The sequence below is a fragment of the Enoplosus armatus genome, chromosome 2, assembly GCF_043641665.1.
Source record: "Enoplosus armatus isolate fEnoArm2 chromosome 2, fEnoArm2.hap1, whole genome shotgun sequence".
NCBI lineage: Eukaryota > Metazoa > Chordata > Actinopteri > Centrarchiformes > Enoplosidae > Enoplosus > Enoplosus armatus.
Genome location: NC_092181.1, coordinates 7,307,486 through 7,326,327, shown reverse-complemented (window position 1 = coordinate 7,326,327; position 18,842 = coordinate 7,307,486). Strand labels below are relative to the sequence as shown.

General features: G+C 42.8%; 1 protein-coding gene across 2 annotated transcripts in view; it reads left to right on the top strand.

Moving 5' to 3' along the window:
- Nucleotides 1-3,835: 3,835 nt before the first annotated feature.
- LOC139297114 (ras and Rab interactor 2-like) overlaps nucleotides 3,836-18,842 on the top strand; it is a 32,527-nt gene continuing 17,520 nt past the window's right edge. For both annotated transcript variants that reach the window (XM_070919706.1, XM_070919714.1), the window contains exons 1-5: nucleotides 3,836-4,022; nucleotides 11,668-11,808; nucleotides 17,949-18,043; nucleotides 18,305-18,503; nucleotides 18,605-18,719. In XM_070919706.1, the coding sequence (XP_070775807.1) occupies nucleotides 11,740-11,808; nucleotides 17,949-18,043; nucleotides 18,305-18,503; nucleotides 18,605-18,719 (478 nt within the window). In that variant the 5' untranslated portion in view covers nucleotides 3,836-4,022; nucleotides 11,668-11,739. The remainder of the gene's footprint in view (nucleotides 4,023-11,667; nucleotides 11,809-17,948; nucleotides 18,044-18,304; nucleotides 18,504-18,604; nucleotides 18,720-18,842) is intronic.

The following is an 18,842-nucleotide window of genomic DNA, read 5'->3' as shown; positions in this document are numbered from 1 at the left end:
TGTTTTGTGAAACATTTTGTGAAACGTCGTGTTTTGTGAAATGTTTTGTGAAATGTGTTTTGGGAAATGTTTTGTGAAACGTGTTTTGTGAAATGTTTTGTGAAATGTCGTGTTTTGTGAAACGTTTTGTGAAACGTCGTGTTTTGTGAAATGTGTTATGTGAAATGTTTTATGAAACGTCGTGTTTTGTGAAATGTTTTGTGAAACGTCATGTTTTGTGAAACGTCGTGTTTTGTGAAATGTTTTGTGAAACGTCGTGTTTTATGAAACGTTGTGTTTTGTGAAATGTTTTGTGAAACGTGTTTTGTGAAATGTGTTTTGTGAAATGTTTTGTGAAACGTGTTTTGTGAAATGTTTTGTGAAACGTCGTGTTTTGTGAAACATCGTGTTTTATGAAACGTCGTGTTTTGTGAAATGTTTTGTGAAACGTCATGTTTTGTGAAACGTCGTGTTTTGTGAAATGTCGTGTTTTGTAAAACGTTTTGTGAAACGTCGTGTTTTGTGAAATGTCGTGTTTTGTGAAATGTCGTGTTTTGTGAAACGTTTTGTGAAACGTCGTGTTTTGTGAAATGTTTTGTGAAACGTCGTGTTTTGTGAAATGTCGTGTTTTGTGAAACGTTTTGTGAAACGTCGTGTTTTGTGAAATGTTTTGTGAAATGTTTTGTGAAATGTGTTTTGGGAAATGTTTTGTGAAATGTGTTTTGTGAAATGTTTTGTGAAACGTGTTTTGTGAAATGTTTTGTGAAACATCGTGTTTTGTGAAACATCGTGTTTTATGAAACGTCGTGTTTTGTGAAATGTTTTGTGAAACGTCGTGTTTTGTGAAATGTCGTGTTTTGTGAAATGTCGTGTTTTGTGAAACATTTTGTGAAACGTCGTGTTTTGTGAAATGTTTTGTGAAATGTTTTGTGAAATGTGTTTTGTGAAATGTTTTGTGAAACGTGTTTTGTGAAATGTTTTGTGAAATGTCGTGTTTTGTGAAACGTTTTGTGAAACGTCGTGTTTTGTGAAATGTCGTGTTATGTGAAATGTTTTATGAAACGTCGTGTTTTGTGAAATGTTTTGTGAAACGTCATGTTTTGTGAAACGTCGTGTTTTGTGAAATGTTTTGTGAAACGTCGTGTTTTATGAAACGTTGTGTTTTGTGAAATGTTTTGTGAAACGTGTTTTGTGAAACGTTTTGTGAAATGTGTTTTGTGAAATGTTTTGTGAAATGTTTTGTGAAACGTCGTGTTTTGTGAAACATCGTGTTTTATGAAATGTCGTGTTTTGTGAAATGTTTTGTGAAACGTCGTGTTTTGTGAAACGTCGTGTTTTGTGAAATGTCGTGTTTTGTAAAACGTTTTGTGAAACGTCGTGTTTTGTGAAATGTCGTGTTTTGTGAAATGTCGTGTTTTCTGAAATGTTTTGTGAAATGTTTTGTGAAATGTGTTTTGGGAAATGTTTTGTGAAATGCCGTGTTTTGTGAAACGTCGTGTTTTGTGAAACGTTTTGTGAAACGTCGTGTTTTGTGAAATGTCGTGTTATGTGAAATGTTTTGTGAAACGTCGTGTTATGTGAAATGTTTTGTGAAACGTCGTGTTTTGTGAAACATCGTGCTTTATGAAACGTCGTGTTTTGTGAAATGTTTTGTGAAACGTTGTGTTTTGTGAAATGTCGTGTTTTGTGAAACATCGTGTTTTGTGAAACGTTTTGTGAAACGTTGTGTTTTGTGAAATGTCGTGTTTTGTGAAACGTCGTGTTATGTGAAACGTCGTGTTATGTGAAATGTTTTGTGAAACGTCATGTTTTATGAAACGTTGTGTTTTGTGAAATGTTTTGTGAAACGTGTTTTGTAAACGTCGTGTTTTGTGAAACATCGTGTTTTGTGAAACGTCGTGTTATGTGAAATGTTTTGTGAAACGTCGTGTTTTGTGAAATGTTTTGTGAAACGTCGTGTTTTGTTAAATGTTTTGTGAAACGTTGTGTTTTGTGAAACGTGTTTCGTGAAATGTGTTTTGCTAAAGTTTGTGTCTCTGAAATGTTTTTTGAAATATGTTTTGTGAAATCTGTGTATTTTGTGAAATGCCATTGTTTTGTGAAATGTTGATTTGCTAAAGTTTGTGTCTCTGAAATGTGTTTTATTAAATGTTTTGTGAAATGTCATGTTTTGGGTAATGTGTTTTGGAAACTGTCGTTTTATGAAATGTTCTTTTGTTATTGTGAAATGCTGTTATGTTTAGTGAAATGTTGATGTGTTTGAGAAATCTTGTTGTGTTTCTGAAATGTTGTTTTTTGAAATGTGTTTGTGTAATGTCGTTTTGTGAAACATTGTTGTGTTTTGTGAAATGTCGTTTTGTGAAATATTGTTTTCTTTAGTGAAATACTGATGTTTTTTTTAAATGTTTTCTTTTTGTGAAGTGGTGTTTTGTTTAGTGTTTATTGCTGATGTGTTTTGTGAAATGTCATGTTTTGCTAAATGTTTAGTGAATTGTGTTTTGTGAATTGTTGTGTTTTAGGTAATGTATGTGTAGTGTGTAGTGTTGTGTTTTCTGAAATGTTGTTTTCTGTGAAATGTCTTTTTTTGAATGGTTGTTTTGTTGACCCTTGCTAACCCTTCCCCTAGTCTTAATTGTATGGGACTTGTAGCTCACAAGCAAGTGTACAAGATTAAGCTAAGCAGGATTGAGCCAAATAACATAATAAAGAGGAGAGGCTGGGATCCTTGTTTGTGACATTTAAAAAAAAAAATTCCTAAACTAATAGGCAGACTTACAAAACAATAGCATACCGACAGATACATATAGGTTTCCTGTCAAATAAATTCTACTGAGAGATAAAAACTCTCAAAATCAATATGTCATGCTACACAATGAATAATGAATGCAAAACTTTCACACTGGTTCTGGAAGTGAAATGACTGGTTTTGGAAGTTAGCATGAAAGTCCTGGAAATGTGACTTCCACATTCATAGTCAGTATTACTTATATACTTATATATGCAAACTTCCAAAAGCAATAGTGTACTGCCTCTCCTGCACGCGACGTTTCCTTTCAAGGATGTTACACCACGGTGGCCCTCCAGTGGAGACCGAAACAGAGCTAAAGGAAGAGCGAATGTTGGACTTAACATTTCTTAGGTGACTAGTAGACATGACTCCGAATGACTGCTGATGTTGTTCTGTGTCTGGTGGGAACGTAAAAAGGCAACTTTTTGCGACGCGGGCTTGAGAGGGAATAAAGTCCCAAAAACATCAGTTATGCTAAGCCGCTACACTCCTACTCCATCCCCGCGAACGCCACTCTCTCGACCAGCTGCCTGAACAGCGCCGCCTAGTTCAAAATACCTGCCTCTGGAACACCGACGTAACATATGACTGCCAACACTAACTTTGTGTACACAAGCTGAGGGCAATTCTCCGAGAATATACCAAATGTATGTTTGCGCAAATATGTTTAAACCCGCGTTCACACAGTCTCACTCTTACACTGATGTCAGTGTGTTCCAGCTTGTTCTGCTGACCCCAAGGGGCCAAACACTTCACTTTAAGGTAACCTATTTTTGCCTTTGGTTTATCAACCCACATCAATTCACATATTATACCGGTAATTAATATGAATTTAATATTTAACAATAGCATTGTTTGTATATTTCATATTTTATATTATAATGGATATCATATATTATGCTGTATTTATCCAATTCAAAACTTATCTATTTAAGAGTAAAGGGGAAAGTCGCCATTTTCTCCTCAGCCAATCAGAAACAGGCGTCACATTACACCCCCCCCCCCCCCCCCCCCCCCCCGGCTCTCTCACACCTCAGCAGTATTACCCAAACCTCTGTCCGACATCAAGCCATGTAACCGGCCGAGTTCGGGGGACATTGAGGCTCCTCGGTGTCACCCGAAGACCAAACACGACACGGCAACGAAGCGACGCGGCGGCCATGACTTCTCCCCATGGAGGAGCCCGGGCGGAGTGAAACACCGAGTTAGCGGAGTGAAACACCGAGTTAGCGGAGTCGCTGGAAACGATTTGAAGGTGAGTGGGGGGTGTCCCTCTCTCTGCAGCAGGAGACCGGCCCACTCTAGATCCAGTCTCTCTTGTTTCGAACCAGCAGTTCTCCAACTTTAATGGCAGGAAAAGTCTAAGTCGTTTTTAGACGAACTGACTCCCAACTTTGGTGGAAGTCTTCCCTCTGGGGAGCCGTCCGTCTGTGGCGCAGACCCGGCGGAGGACGTGCCTCCAGAGGGATCCGTGAAAAAGGTGTCCTGTCCTGCTGTAAGCTTTGGGTATTTTTCTGCATGTTGAACTGCACAGACTGAAGGCTAAAACTGAGTGAAAGCCCCCCCCCCCCATCCCTTTTTTCTTTTTTATGTGTGTGTATTCATTTAGTGGTGATTGATTCGAGTTTAGGGCTTTAGGGCCCATTAGGGCCCCCTGTGTCTCCTGCAGGAGCATTGTTGGACTTGCGCTTGGCTTGAGTTTGTCACAGCAGCAGCATTTTGTAAAGTCCAGTAAGGTCAAGTGAGACTGTGCTACTTATTTGGCACGAACACCACAAACATTTCGCTTCTAGTGAGAGTAAATACATGTGCAGGGCTGTACATCACACACCTTATTGTTGGATTACCCTTTGACATACGACTTCCACGTGATTATACGACCCCGAGGCCGTATACTGTAGTTTCACATCATTTTAGGGACTGTGCTGTACAAATGTTATCCGGGTGGGGAGGGGGGCTAAATGTTTCACTTTCAAATATAACACAACCCTCCCAGATGTTATTAGTATTTTCTTTTGACTTTTTTGAAAATACTGTAACAATTTTCATTAGTAATAAGTAAAAGCGGCAAGAAGATGTACCCCAACTTAAAGGGCCCCATATTGTAGAAAGTTTGTTTGATTATAAAGCAGGTCTGGGTGCTGTATAAATACTGTGAAAGTATCAAAGCGCTCAGTCCACAGAGAAATGAAAAAACAACCCGTATTCAGACACTGTGCCTTTAAACGAGCCGTCAGGACTTCCTGTAAGGTTGTGATGTCACAACTATACAGCCACCACCATCAGCCACGCCCCCCAGCAGGTCATCTGCTCCAGGTACGTCGTGTTTGGAACTCATCCACCCGCTCAGTCTGTCTTTAGTTATTGGAGCACTCCGCTCAGGATGACTCTTCAGGTTTTTGGAGGTTGTTCAGTTTGTCTAAAACGGCTTGTTTCAGACAGGGGGGGGGGACTGAGGGGCTGCATGAAGGGCCAGTAGAAGAGAAATAACTGTGAATCATGCAAAGCTACTCTAGTGGAGTCCCAAAATAAGTATATAGAGCTGAAATGAGCATAAAATGGCAGCTTCTAAGTAAACTGTTATAAATGAATAGAAATAGAATATGATCCCCCGCTCTCCCTTCAACAAAAAGAAAAAAAATTCATAGACCTCCCCCAATTTTGCACCCAGTCATTTTCATGCAGTCCCTTACTTGTTTATTGCTCAGGGTTTATTCCACCACCAAAGCGCCGAAGTTATAAGAATGTATGGAAGTATGCAGTGGTAGCATGTTTCAGCTTCTCCCCCTCACCTTTCACTACTCCTGTAAGACCTGTCTGAACCTGACTGAACACAACACCCATCGTCAGCTCAGCTCTTGATTCGTATTCTTCTAAACGATGTTTATCAGGGTAATGAAGGAGCCTATTTCCTTATTTTAAGCTTCTTTGCAATCTGTTGAAGAGATTAGCTTCACTGCAAAACCAAGGGTTTTTGGCACAAAGAGCCCTAGTTACACACTGCCATGGGGAAATGAATCAGCAGAGAGGTATTTTAATGAAAAATATCTTTCAGCTTGTCAGTACTTCATTAGGGCGATCGAGCTGATGTTGTTTTTTGTCCACAGTGACTTTAAGGAGACGGTTGCTGTTGCCATCTGCTGACTTTCAGAGAGGTGATTTCTCTGCTTTACCTGCTTTTAGAGTTCAAAGTGGACTCCTGTCAGCAAGACAGAACTGAGAGCTCCACGGGTTTATGAAAAGTGATGTCATTGTAACTGGACAAGGAAGCAGCCACTCAAGTTACCGTAGTGAGAATAAAGGGGGGGGGGCACACTGAATGTCCGCTTTCTGCATGGATTCAGATTATGTTGGTGAGCTATGTATCTGCCAAAAACCTTTTATCAAGGTTTATCATATTTAGTCCAGAGTGCCAGAAACCAACTGCGATACTACTCCACCCCAGGTTTGGAGTATTTAGAAATATGCTGTCCTTGCTCAATCTGTTCAACCATAACTTGAATCTAAAGTTTTACTGACGGTGGTCCTGGATGTTTTGGCAGGGAAACTCTGGTCATGGACATCTTAAATAAAACATCAAGGTTTTATGCTATTAACAGTTGTTTGAGTGTTTTGCCTGTGTTCTGTCAAAAATAGTGTAAAATGAAAATAGCTGATATTCATGAATTATGCTACTCCTATTGTTTTTACTAATATTTGGGATGAAAACGTCCTAAGTACTGGAACTACAATTTCCTTTATGCTTTGGGGGATGCAAGCAAGCACGTATAATGTTGCCATGGAGTCAGTGAGTTAGCTCAAGGTGGCTACCGTTTTATTTTAGCCAGTATTTGTTTACAGTTTGGCTTTTGGACCATGCTGCGTTAGCTCCTTGCAGCTTGCTCTGTAACCGTGGAAACAGACGACAATATCCAAAGTGGTGCATCGCTTACAAAATTTACAATAAATCAAAATACCGCAAATCTATTTACCGTCGTATGTTTACCCTTTGCATCTCCTCCATGTCTCCTCCATGACTCAACCCTAACAAGCTCTGGTATAATCATGGTAATTATTCTGTTCATTTGGGAGCTCCCACCCTGTCTGCTCCATCTTCTGCCTCCTTCTCTCCCTTTTAAATCTCAGGAAGCAGACTTTCTGCAGAGACATCTCCCACCTCCTTGCACTGGGCTCGATCCTTGTCTTGATCCAGCGTTCCTGGTACTAATTTAAAGGGGAGTAGCCCAGAGAAAACAGGCCAGGCTTTTCTCGGCTGACCTTTTAGTGTGGAAAGTTGTGCGCTGGTTTCTCACCATGGTTTAGTCCAGTGGCACTCTTATTACTTACTGTATATGTGAAGTTGGATTTGTTGGATGGTGATTTTGAGTGTTTGCATATTGCTACTCCTAAAGCAGTGATTAGAGGTTAGGCTCTTGGTCAGATTGGTGTTTGACTGACAGAAGGTGCATAAACATTTCATGGAAAAAAAAATGGAAGTGATCCTAACCGCCTATCCTCGAGTAAAAAAGCTGCGAGTTATCAGATTTCTGCGTGGTATAAAAAACCCAGAAGTATTTCCTCTCTAACCAGCACAACATGGGCCTGTCGGTTCAGCTGAACTTACAGGAACCACTGACCCAAATACTGCTCTGCCGCCGCGCACACACACACACACACACACACACACACACACATTTGTGGAGCTGTTGACACTCTTTCATCACTCAAGTCGAAACTTTTGAAAGGATGACTCTTCTTTTTTGAGTAAATAGTCAATGTAGAGTTCATATTAGATACGCTCTATTTCCATCTTTCTAACACTGCTGACACACACACACACCATCTTCTGGTTTGTCTCAGGGCAATAACATGACCCACGTGTGGGAGTAGTTCTCTGCAGTGGGTTTATGCAGCTGCCTGCAGCCCCCACCTCGAGCTCTGCTGCTCTGACAGCAGCAGGGAGCCCTGGCAGCCTGACACATGAAGCAGCACTTGTCCTGACAGTTTAAACAAATAGAAGTTAAGCTTGTTGGATGTGTTTTTACAAGGTGGGACAAAGACACCCACCTCTGAACGGACAGGTGTTTGTTGCTACTCCCCAACAGTGTCTCTAAGCTCCTTTTTAAAAGGCAATTTTTCTCCGTCTAAGAAGTTTTAAGAACAGTGTATGATACAAGCTTACAGTATATTTACACCACAAGAGTCCCTGATGGGGTCGACGTTAAAGTGACTGATCCAGGCCATTGTTGTCGGCAAAAGAAAAGTACAATTGCGTTGACTTTTTGATGGTTCTAAGGAGAACGTGAAGCCTGGTCTCAGCCTGTTAGCCATTACTCTATTTTTGACTTTCAAGGCGACAAATTAAAAACCAAGAATAAAAAGCAAATGGAAAAAAAAAAAACGAAACTGACATGACTCTCATCACTACAGTTATTATGTTTAGTCGTAGTTCTGTTGCTATTAAAGCTGTTATTGCTATTATTAATCTCAGCTATTATTACAGCTGTAACTACTATTATCAGTCATATTTCCATTATTATTATAATTATAGCTGCTATTTCTACTGCTAGTGCTGCCATACATCTCTGCCTGTCTGCCTGCCTGCCTGTCTGTCTGTCTGTGTCTCTACGTCTATCTCTCTCTCTGTCTCTCCCCCTCTCTCTTTCCCCCTCCCTCTCTATGTCTCTCTCTCTCTCTCTCTCTCTCTCTCTCTCTCTCTCACCTAGAGTCTGGTTCTGCTCGAGGTTTCTGCCTCTTAAAAGGAAGTTTTTCCCAGCCACAGTCTCCAAAGTGCTTGCTCATGGTGGGAACTGTTGGGTCGCTGTAATAACATTATAAAGAGTCGGTCTAGACCTGCTCTATTTGTAAAGTGTCATGAGATGACTTTTGTTGTGATTTGGCGCTATATAAATAAAATGGAATTGAATTAATGGAAAGAGGGAGTACTTCTCTATTTTAAAGGTTGCTACTAGGTTACATGCTGATACATAGTGCTCGAAACTGTGTGCAGTGATGTGAAGATTGAGGCCAGTCTCATGTCTGACAGAGCTGGAGCCAGGAGGCAGTTAGCTTAGCTTATTATTCGGTCTAGTTGGCCTAATTTTCCAAGCTTCAGAAATAAAACTCATTTTCATCAAACCAAAATAATTCATGATTTTTGTTCTGCATCCTTACAAAGGTGCACGCAGGTTATCATACATACCCTCCATCGTGGAAAGCTCACGGCCACTGCTATGTCCTGCAAAAACCACGGCCATCCAGGTGAAATACCACGTTTTTAGGGAGACCCTCCTGCCAACACCTCTGAAGCTCACTAATTATTACCTGATGGTGACCTTTACTAAGTCTTGGTGAGTCATAAGCCATTGAAAAGACAAATAAATCACGGAGAATGATCATTAACCAAAGGATCGCTTCCACATCAAATATAATTTTTGTTAGCATCAAATGAGACTGAAGAATTGCCGCTAACACCGCACATGTCTGCATTCATGACCATCAAACACTGGAGCTATTCATTAGCACTGATACAGGACAGCCTCCCAGCTAGCATGACACCCACAGGGGGGAAAAAAACAAAAAAACAAAGAGCTTAATGAAGTCCTGCTGTTGGGGGAGGGGGGGGGGGGGGGCGGGGGTCCACCTCTCTTTTTGTCTGTTTCTCTTTATGAACTGTAGAATTTATGTACATGTTTAAATACATGTGCTTAGTTTATGCCATGCCGTGTATTAACGTATGTGTGTGTGTTTACTTTATGAACAGTGTGTCTCTGTGCTGCAGTGCCAGGGGGCTGGTCTGTGGTTCTACAAGGGAGGGGTGCACGCTCAGATGTGTCTTTGTTTACTTGCAGCTGATGCTCTTATACACACACACACACACACACACACACACACTGACTGAGGAAGACATAGTTATATTAGTTGAGCGTTAGGTGTGATTTGAGTGTTTTTGTAAGGGGTGGGTGAAGAAGAGCTGCAAATAGGAGCTGCCCTGGTGGGAGTTCATCTTGTTTCCTACAATACCCAGCATGCTCTCTGATTCATGTGAGGATCATAGGTGTATGGATGTGGAAACATTGTTTACCTTACTGTCGGAGTTGTTATTGGCACTGTCACTATATCAGATCTAGTATCAGAGAATCAACAGCAGAAGAACACAAAGAATCATCGCTAACTGATTTCTGGGAACTACTTTGTAAAGCTCATCTTTTAATTGTCCCCTCAATCTCTCAGGCCCACTGTGTCTCTGTTCAACCCATTTCGGTCCGTTTGTGGAAATGAAACCATTGTGCCAGACTATCAGTTCTACTTTGACACAGGAAACGTCTCTGTGCAGGTCGCCAGATATGTACTGTGTACTGTAAAGTCAGCATTCATTGGACTGCAGTGACTTCTTCGACTAACTCTCTCCTTTTGGTTCTGTTTTGGCCTCCAGCAACTCTTGAGAAAAGTATGTCTCTTTAGCTGCTAATTGTTCCACTTTTCTTCTCTAGCTGGTGCTAACTCTGTCTGCTGTGTGGTGCTGGGCAGGTAGTGTACAGTACATTTATCAGAGCTTTTTTTTTTTTACTGAAAACAGTAAAAACTGCTGCTGCCGTATACAGGTTGATGTAAATGAGCTAAAAGAGTCTAAAGCTCTGTAGATAATCTCTGTGGGTTCGTTGCTACCTGCGACCCCCTTCTCACATTACTTGTAGTCATTTGAGAAATTGTTTATGTGAACATTTTGATTAGCGTGTCTTTTCTGTTGAGAATAAACTGCAGTAATGTCACCCAGACACATGTTGCCTGTTGTTTCGGGAACCAATGTGTCAGGATTTATAGCTGAAATTAAAATTTCACAATAGTACAGCTTTTATGCAGTGACAATGGCACCATTGTAAATGTAGCAGACATGACCCACTTATGTTCCTTACTGTGCCTTGTTAAACACCTACCACGGTGGGCAGTTTGGAGTTCTTACTGATCCTGATTCCATTTAGCTAAACGCCTAACCCTTAGTGTTTAGAAATAGTTAGTTTCACATTCGATTGTCTGAAAGTGTGCTACACTGGCCCGACCCTGCGGACTCTCAGCCATATTTGTTAGCGTTCTTTTAGTTTCTTTCCTCCCCCTCGGCCTGCAATGGTGGGGTGGGGGGTGATGGCCTCCTTCCTGTGTGAGATGAAAGTGCTTGTGTGGACTGACAGACGAACGGAGCATCTCCCCGGTTTGCGAGGACTCTCTGACAGGAAAGGAAGGGCTGGCCTAGTAGTTGTGGCCTGGCTAGAGGGAAAGGGGGAAGAGAGACAGAAAAGAGGAGGGGGAAGGGACAAAGACAAATCATCCACCGATGGAGAAAAAGAAAAAGAAACTGACTCCGAGTAAGGAGGGACAGAAACAAAAAAGCTCATTATGGGTTCATCTAATTTGAGAAAAAATGTTAGATTGTTCAAGTGAGGCGTAGTCCAAAGCACCAAAGCCCTAAAACTTTCTGTTATGGTGGGAAAGAAGGGCAGCTGTGCTGGAACCAAGGCTCTCCAAGATGGAAAATGAATTGGATGTGTGACGACATGGGAACAAAATACAGGAAAAAAGGAGAGTGTAAATGTGAGAGAGGGAGAAAACAGGAGAGACGGATAATGAGAGACAGCGGTTCAGGCCAAAAATAAGCTGAGGATTGAAATTAAATAAAAAGATTGAGGCAATTATCTGAGGTGAATGGGCAGGAGGGAAAGGGGAACAAAAGGAGAGGAGGCAGGAAAGTGAAAGGAGAAGAAGAGGTGAATGTGCAGAAAGGGAGAAGAGACAGACAGCGAGTCACAATGAAAGCATTCCAGCAGACCAGCACCTTCTTAATACTGGCTGTGGCCAAAGCAGGAATTTCCTCTGGTTGCACCACAGCCGAAATGTCTGGACTGAAGTGTGTTTTTGACCCACAGAGCTCCAGCCCCTGCAGACGCCGTCCCAGACGTAAACACACCCCCCAGAAGTGTTGTGGATAGGGAGACAACATGGCCTCCAGCACGCTGCCCGGGAATCCCCCCAGCGGCCTCACGGACAGGACCGGTAGCTTCTTTAAGGTATGCCACTGACTGACTTTCCGAAGATCACTGAGAAATGTAAAACACATCACTTCCTGTGCACCAGATGTTTTTTTTCCAGGGTAAGGCCAGACTCAACACTTGTTTAGAACAGGAAAAAAAAACTCACAAACAATATGGTGAGTCACTAGCATGAATAAAAAAATAAATACTATGAACGATATGAAAAAAAAAGATAATAAATGAGTAGTAAAAAAAAAAAAGCATGCAAAAAAAAGATGAAATTCAAAAGTTAAAAACAAATAGATAAGTAGACTACATATAACATGGGGTCAGTAGCTCAAAACTTTTGACCATTTGAAACCATTTTTCTATATATTTCTGAGCACGCACAATTTCTCCTTCCATTTAAAGCTGGGGTTGGCAGTTTTCCGGAAAAGGCAAAACGAGTGGCAGAATGTGAAAATACAGCTCTCCCCTTTCTGTCGTACACCCCCGCCCATCAGACGAGCACGGACACGTCCCCGCGCTTCATACAAGCGCGCCGGCCCCGGAGTCCATTGGGTCAACCGGTTGCTTTTTACGTGGCTATAAAGTTACCTTCAATTGCCATGCCATGCCATGCCATGCTTCAATTTTTATATATTATATTTTCCGCCCTCTGTATCAGCCTATCTCCTTCTGCATTCATAGAGGTTAGGGTTAACAGCCAATAGAAAACACTCTCTCTCTGAAACGACCTGTGATTGGCCCAAATCTCCCGTCACGGGTTAGACTTTCTGAAGCCTGGAAACAGGGCAATGAGGAGGTGCAGAAGTCTAGTTTCGTCTCAGACCACTTGAATTACAATATACTGAAAGCTTTTTATGTGTTTCCCAGTGATGCCAAAATAGAACTGCCTACCCCAGCTTTAAGCCGAATCTGATTTTCTAACATGTTTTATCATATTAAAATCACGAGCCATGATCAGCAAGTCAAACTTCAATTTAAGATAGCCACACCTAGCTTTGGCTAAAGTTACATTTATTTACTTTCCCCCTAGCTGTTTCCTGTAGTTAAGTGAAAATTATAAACTAGCCTGTCTTTGCAGATGAGCAGTAACTGCAATGGGAGACTCTCGAGGGACTGCCACGGTGAGGGTCACGTGACAGAGGGAGACAGCCGAAGGCGTTAGCGGGCTAGCTTTTGGTAGCCATGCTAGCTTGTCTGCTTGGACTGTAGAAGAAGGTTAACAAGAAGCGCATAACAGCAACTGTCCTTTGGAAGTCATTAGCAAAACTCTCAACAGCAAATGGTGAAGTTTGTCTATCAACCTGCTGTGTGTCTTTATCCTCTCACCTCTTTTTAGTTTTGGTCTAATCTCTTAGGTAACATTGTAATACCTCGGGCAGCCAGTAGTGGTCAGCCAGCAGTTAGCATGCTAGCAGATTAGCCCGCTAGCGGTAGTGCTAGCTCGGCTACCCCGTCTTTCATGTGAACCTGCCCATGCTGGTTGTAGTGGTCCGCCGAGAGCCTCCCAGCTGTAATCCTAGCCTCTGACTCTAGAGATATTAACATTACTTAGTGTTGGTTAAGCTAGCTAGATATGACCAAACATCAGCTCCTGCACACTGTCAACACTTGTGGTAAATGTATTGATTAGCTACATTCCCATCCAGTGACCATCATGTATAGGTGTGCAATGATCACTTTTCCAATATGAATATTAACAAATGGTAGGTAGACACATAACACCTTCATTTTTCTCAGTGTTTCAGTAGTTGCTCTCTGCCTTTGCCTTTGTCGTAGTTGAGCAAACATTATTCATATTAAAATGTTTCTGGTTACACTGTTCAGTATCTTTAAATCACAAAGCTGACAATCTGAGCTCTGTCTCTCTTGGGAACTTTTTCCTCATGCATTTCTTAGAGAATTTACGGATCTGTGCACTCGGGGACTATTTTTCCCTGTCAAGTTTTTATCCTTGCTTCAAATTGTTACGTTTCCTGAAAATCTTAAGAAAAGTGCTCAGTCAGAACTAATAATGTATTGACTGATGAGACACGAAAGTGGAGTTGTCTTTCGAAAGCTTTCCGTCTCTTTCTGCCAAATATTGAAGGAGTGCTGGAAGTGAATAATGCCAGCTGCGAGCCTGACAAACTACTAAATCTCCCTCTCCTCTCTCTCTCTCTCTCTCTCTCTGTCTCAGTGTCTCTCTTACCCCTCTCTCTCTCCCTTTCATCTCTGCCTTTTTTTTTTTTCAAGCACTCTCAGATGTCGTATTCTTGTTTTATTAAAACCTTTCCTATTTTTTCTGGAGAAATAATGAGCTAATTCTGTTTCCTCTCTGCTGTCTGGATCAGCCTTTCCTTATCATTCCTGCCAGTAGGTTGAATATGTACTTTTCATAAGATTCTGTCTTTTATCAAAGCTTCTCGAGAGGCTTTCATTTGTGTCATGTAGAGGCAGATAAACAGAAACCACCTCAGCCTCCCGTGGGGTTTAATAATCATGCCAGTTACTTTGAGGATGATACAGTATTTGTAGAAGCAGGTAGTGTTTGTTCTGCTACATGCCTCACGTCCCGGAAGTCAGAGGGTCTCATTGTTTTCACAAATAATACCTGATGTTGAGCTGCAACTGAACTGTCACAGTCTGTCTCTCTGTCTCTCCTCTCTAGCTACATTCCTAATTCCCCAGGCCCCTTCATTGCCATTTTCAATCCATTCACCAGATGCCCTTAGACCTTCCCTCCTTTCCCCATCACCTGACTACCCCGCCCATCTTCACACCTATCTATCTGCTATCCTGTCTTGTCTTTTTGATTTTGAGTTTCTGTCACCCGAACCTGGACCTGAAGCTGTCTACCTGCCTGCCTTCCTGTACCTGCCTGTAAGCTCATTTTCATCATTAAACTACTGAAATCATCCTGCCGTCCTACCTGTCTGGATTTGGGTCCTGCCCCTGTTGCCACACTCCCGCATCCTCGTGACAGTACGAACTGACCATTAACATGGACCCAGCGGACGAACATGGTGAGGTGAATCGCACCATTCGGTGCCTTCTGAAATTCTTTCAGGCCCTGGCTAGCAGAGTTGCCATCTGGAATTGCAGAGGACTTTATCATCGCTCTATCCTCCTTGTCTGTATATAGCACTTTACCTTAACGGTTCTCAAAGAACTTTACAGATTAGGTCGCATTCACACACACATTCACACACCGATGGCGACCGAGCTGCCATGTAAGGTGCTGGCCTCCATTGGGGTAACTAAGGGTTCAGTGTCTTCCTCAAGGACACTTCGACATGTGGACGGGGGGAGCCAGGGGAGCCCTGCTCTACCTCCCGTGCAATCTCATCTCAGCCTGCTAGCGACCGTCCTGCTAAAGACCTGCATGTTCAGAGCCAGCTAGCCCACCACCTACCTCCCCAAACCCTTCAAGTCTTCAATGGAGGAGCCACACTGACGTCCTTCCTGAAGGAACTCGCTTGGTTAATTTCATGGGGTACCTTGGAGTCCCCAGAAGAAGGGGGGGGGGGGGGGGGAGCTCCATGGCTGTTGACACCTTTGGTTGTCTCAGCTGTCCAGCGCCACGGAACCCCAGTCGGCTACCCCTGCCAAACCTGCTTGAACCCCTGTCGGTTTGATGAATAAATTAACCCACTTTCAAAGCTAAAAAACATTTAGACCAGGATCAACACGGAGCTAAGAAACAAACACTGAAAGTTGTCTCACTTTTAATTTCCTTTGCAGTTTTTTTCCATCCTCACTCACCCTGTGAAAGTGCTCTCTGTATGTGTCTGTGTGTCAAAACCCAAACACATAGTTTCCTATTGACTCCATCCATGGCTTTAACAGCAGTCCATGCAGAGAATCACTTACCTCTACACACGCACGTGCTCACGCACACACAAGGAGCCGAATAAATGAACCCTATTGTGTGTGTGTGTGTGTCTGCATGACATCTGCCTCTCTGCTTTAGTCTGTCTAGTTCTGCATCCGTGCGTTGTGCAGAGTGAATAAAATCAATGAAGAGTGGAAACGAACCAGATGAATGAAGTCGGGGAGGTTCATAAAAGTCACTGAAACACAGACGTTTTGTTGTTGAGTTCATGTGTTCATTATTTATTATTAATTGTTATTGTAATAACTTCAAAATGAAGTTACTATCGTAACCTTGGTTGAATGAAGTTCATGAGTAGCCTCCGTTTCCTGTCCCGTCTCTCAAAGAACTGTTCCATAGTAATTTGATTAAACACAACATTCACTTGTCAGCAGAAAACTAAAAACAAAAGATAATGAAGGTCTTAAACTAGATTTTGACACAAGGACACTGAAAGACGGGGTCTAAAGATTAGGTAATAAAGCAGTTGATACTGTGCAATTAATCAAATTATTACACACATGTTGACACACACATGTTAACCTGAGGCTGGCGGGGGCAGCTGCCAGTCTCACCTGCTTGGTAGTGCAGCCTTGGCTCTGTCCCTAAACTGACTCGTGAAAGTCCAACTGCTTGATTTTCAGTAACTACGTGAGCACTGTAAAAAGTTTTGTTCAAAATGGCTCCAAAACTATTCTCCTGTTAACAGCATGTAGGATCCTTCTGTTGCTTTTGAGGGCTGAGAGGAGAGACTCCCCCAAATGTTTCCCTCTTTGGGATGCACTGTAGTCTGGCAGTACTAATTCAGGAGTTTAAACTGACACTTTTGTAGCATCTGGTTTTAGGATTCTCACTGCTTTTGACAGGAAAAGTGACACCTTGCCGTGTGAGAGCGCTGGCTGTCTCTCCAGTGCTGGTTAGTTGTCGAGACTCTTAATAGCTACCCCCGTCTCCACTAGGGTTCAAATTGAGCATCCCCAGTCTGGGTTTGAACTGTACAGTTTTCAGTGCTCTGGTAACACTGTAGCGGCTGGTGTTGTATAATAGAGTTTTGACCTGACACAAAGCCGGGGGAGTCTGAGGTTTTAACAGAGCTGGCTCCACTTAGTCCTGCGAGGGGGGGTAATTAGAGGGGCCTGCGGTGACTGTGGTCTGGCCTGGAGCCCAGCTGGTGGAGGTAAGTTTGGAAACGATGCCTCCTACTGGTTGAAAGGTACACTGGAGGCAGAAACTCTTCATCAACAGTAGTATTTCTGTATAATTCTTTGTGTCTGCACCAAATGGGTGGAGTCCACCGCATCAAAACAGTCAGCTTACACATCTGACATGTTACGACATAGATTTTCCATGTATATTTGAAATTGACATCCTCCATTGCTTCAAATTTCTGGTCTTCATTAAATTGTGCTTTGTGGCCAGATGCAACAATAAAATACGTAAATAGGCCTCAGGAAGCCATCTTGTTTGCACTGTTTGACCCAGATGATCCATTGTAAAGCGTCCAAATTTCAACATCTGCTCAGATATGTCAGATGAGGCTCTGAATCCCTGGGAGTGCTCTAAAATGTGGAATGAGGGAATGTGGAAGAGGCTGGAAAAAAAAAACCAGACCAACATGAAAGCAATTAGTTGCCGTCTTTATATATCTGAGACGTTTTTAAGATTTTTAAGGAGTGCTTTTTGGTGGGAATTGCATACAACTGTATGGATTTAGGAATAAATGCCAGAATGTATTCTCTGGGCAGCCAACCACATGCGGTTTCTTTCGGTCCGCTTTGTGAGGCTGGTATCATGGATCGTAAAACACATTCCATATCTGTGTCATCACTATCCGAATCCCAAAATAGTTGTGGGCAAAAGCAGCACAAAGACGCAGCCCAGCACTGTCATTATCAGATGTACTGTCATTTCAGCCATTCACTCTGTCACGCCCTCCTGCCCAGGTTTATCCAGAGGTTTTCCCGCAGCGGTGCTGTTTATTGTAGACATTGGGCAAAGAGTCATGTGTGCGTCTCTGGGGAAAATGTTTCGGCTGACACTGGATGTAGATGTGGGCCGTTTTTTTTTGACGGCGCTTTGTCTCCATGCTTCCTGCCTATAGGAAGTGAGGTCCACGCACAGGAAAAATGACTAACTGTTTCCCTGCCCTTTGTTCTAGATGTGCACCAGTGCAGTCCCTCCGTCCCCCGGTCTCAGTTTCTTGCTTTCTAATTCCCGTTTGAGCAATGCTGTCGGTTTCGTTTACTGCCGATCCCCCTCCTCTTCTCCCTCACATGTTCCCTCATCAGTCAAAGCCTCTCATTCCGTCCTCTTCCAGCTGATTGACACATTTGCGTTGGAGATTGGGGAGCTGAAGAAGGAGATGGTCCAGACCTCTCCAACAGTTGACAAGGAACCCATGGACCTACAAGGGTAAGACTGTTTTCTCACACATCTTCTTAATCAGAACTCAGACTAGTCAACCTGACAAGTCTTGTTTTCTATTCCTGATATTATCTGGGAAAGTTGTCTTGATGAGGCAGGTCATGCATTACCACAATCAGCTTGTTCTGCAGTGTTTTGCGTTCTGCAAAATCTGATTTCCTTCAACAGTAATTGTAAATGCCACAATACACTGATACTCATTTTCACCAGCAGATGGCAAAAGTGTTTCCCTCTCTGTCTCTCTGCCAGGCTGGAGAGTGAAGTGAGTGGTGTTTACCTGCAGTCCCCTCACTGTGGCGGGCTGGGGGGTGAAAGGGATTCTGGCTACGACTCCTTGCGGAGGAGGATGAGTGTGTTGGACAGGCTGACCCAAACCCACCCGGTGTGGCTGCTGCTGGTGGTCAGTGAGGAGGAGGCCAGTCGCATATTGCTCAAACAGCCGCCAGGGGTGAGGGGGTTACCATCCTGGGGTACCCATGTTAATGCGTCTTTGTTTGAATATTATCTAAGATTGTATCATATTTCATGACTTCTTACTCTACGGTGCAGGTTTTCCTGGTCAGGAGGTCAGCCGCTCTTCAGAGGAAGGTTCTGTCTGTGCGCCTGAAGGAGGATCAGTCAGGAACTCCCATCAGCCACTTCCCTGTCAGAGAGAGCCAGTACAGTAAGTGACATGTTTGTTTGAACTGACTGTACCTGGAGTGCCGGCTTGTGTGTGTGTGTGTGTGTGTGTGTGTGTGTGTCAGCATGCCACTGTGGGCCTCAAAAGCATGTTGACTACGAATCC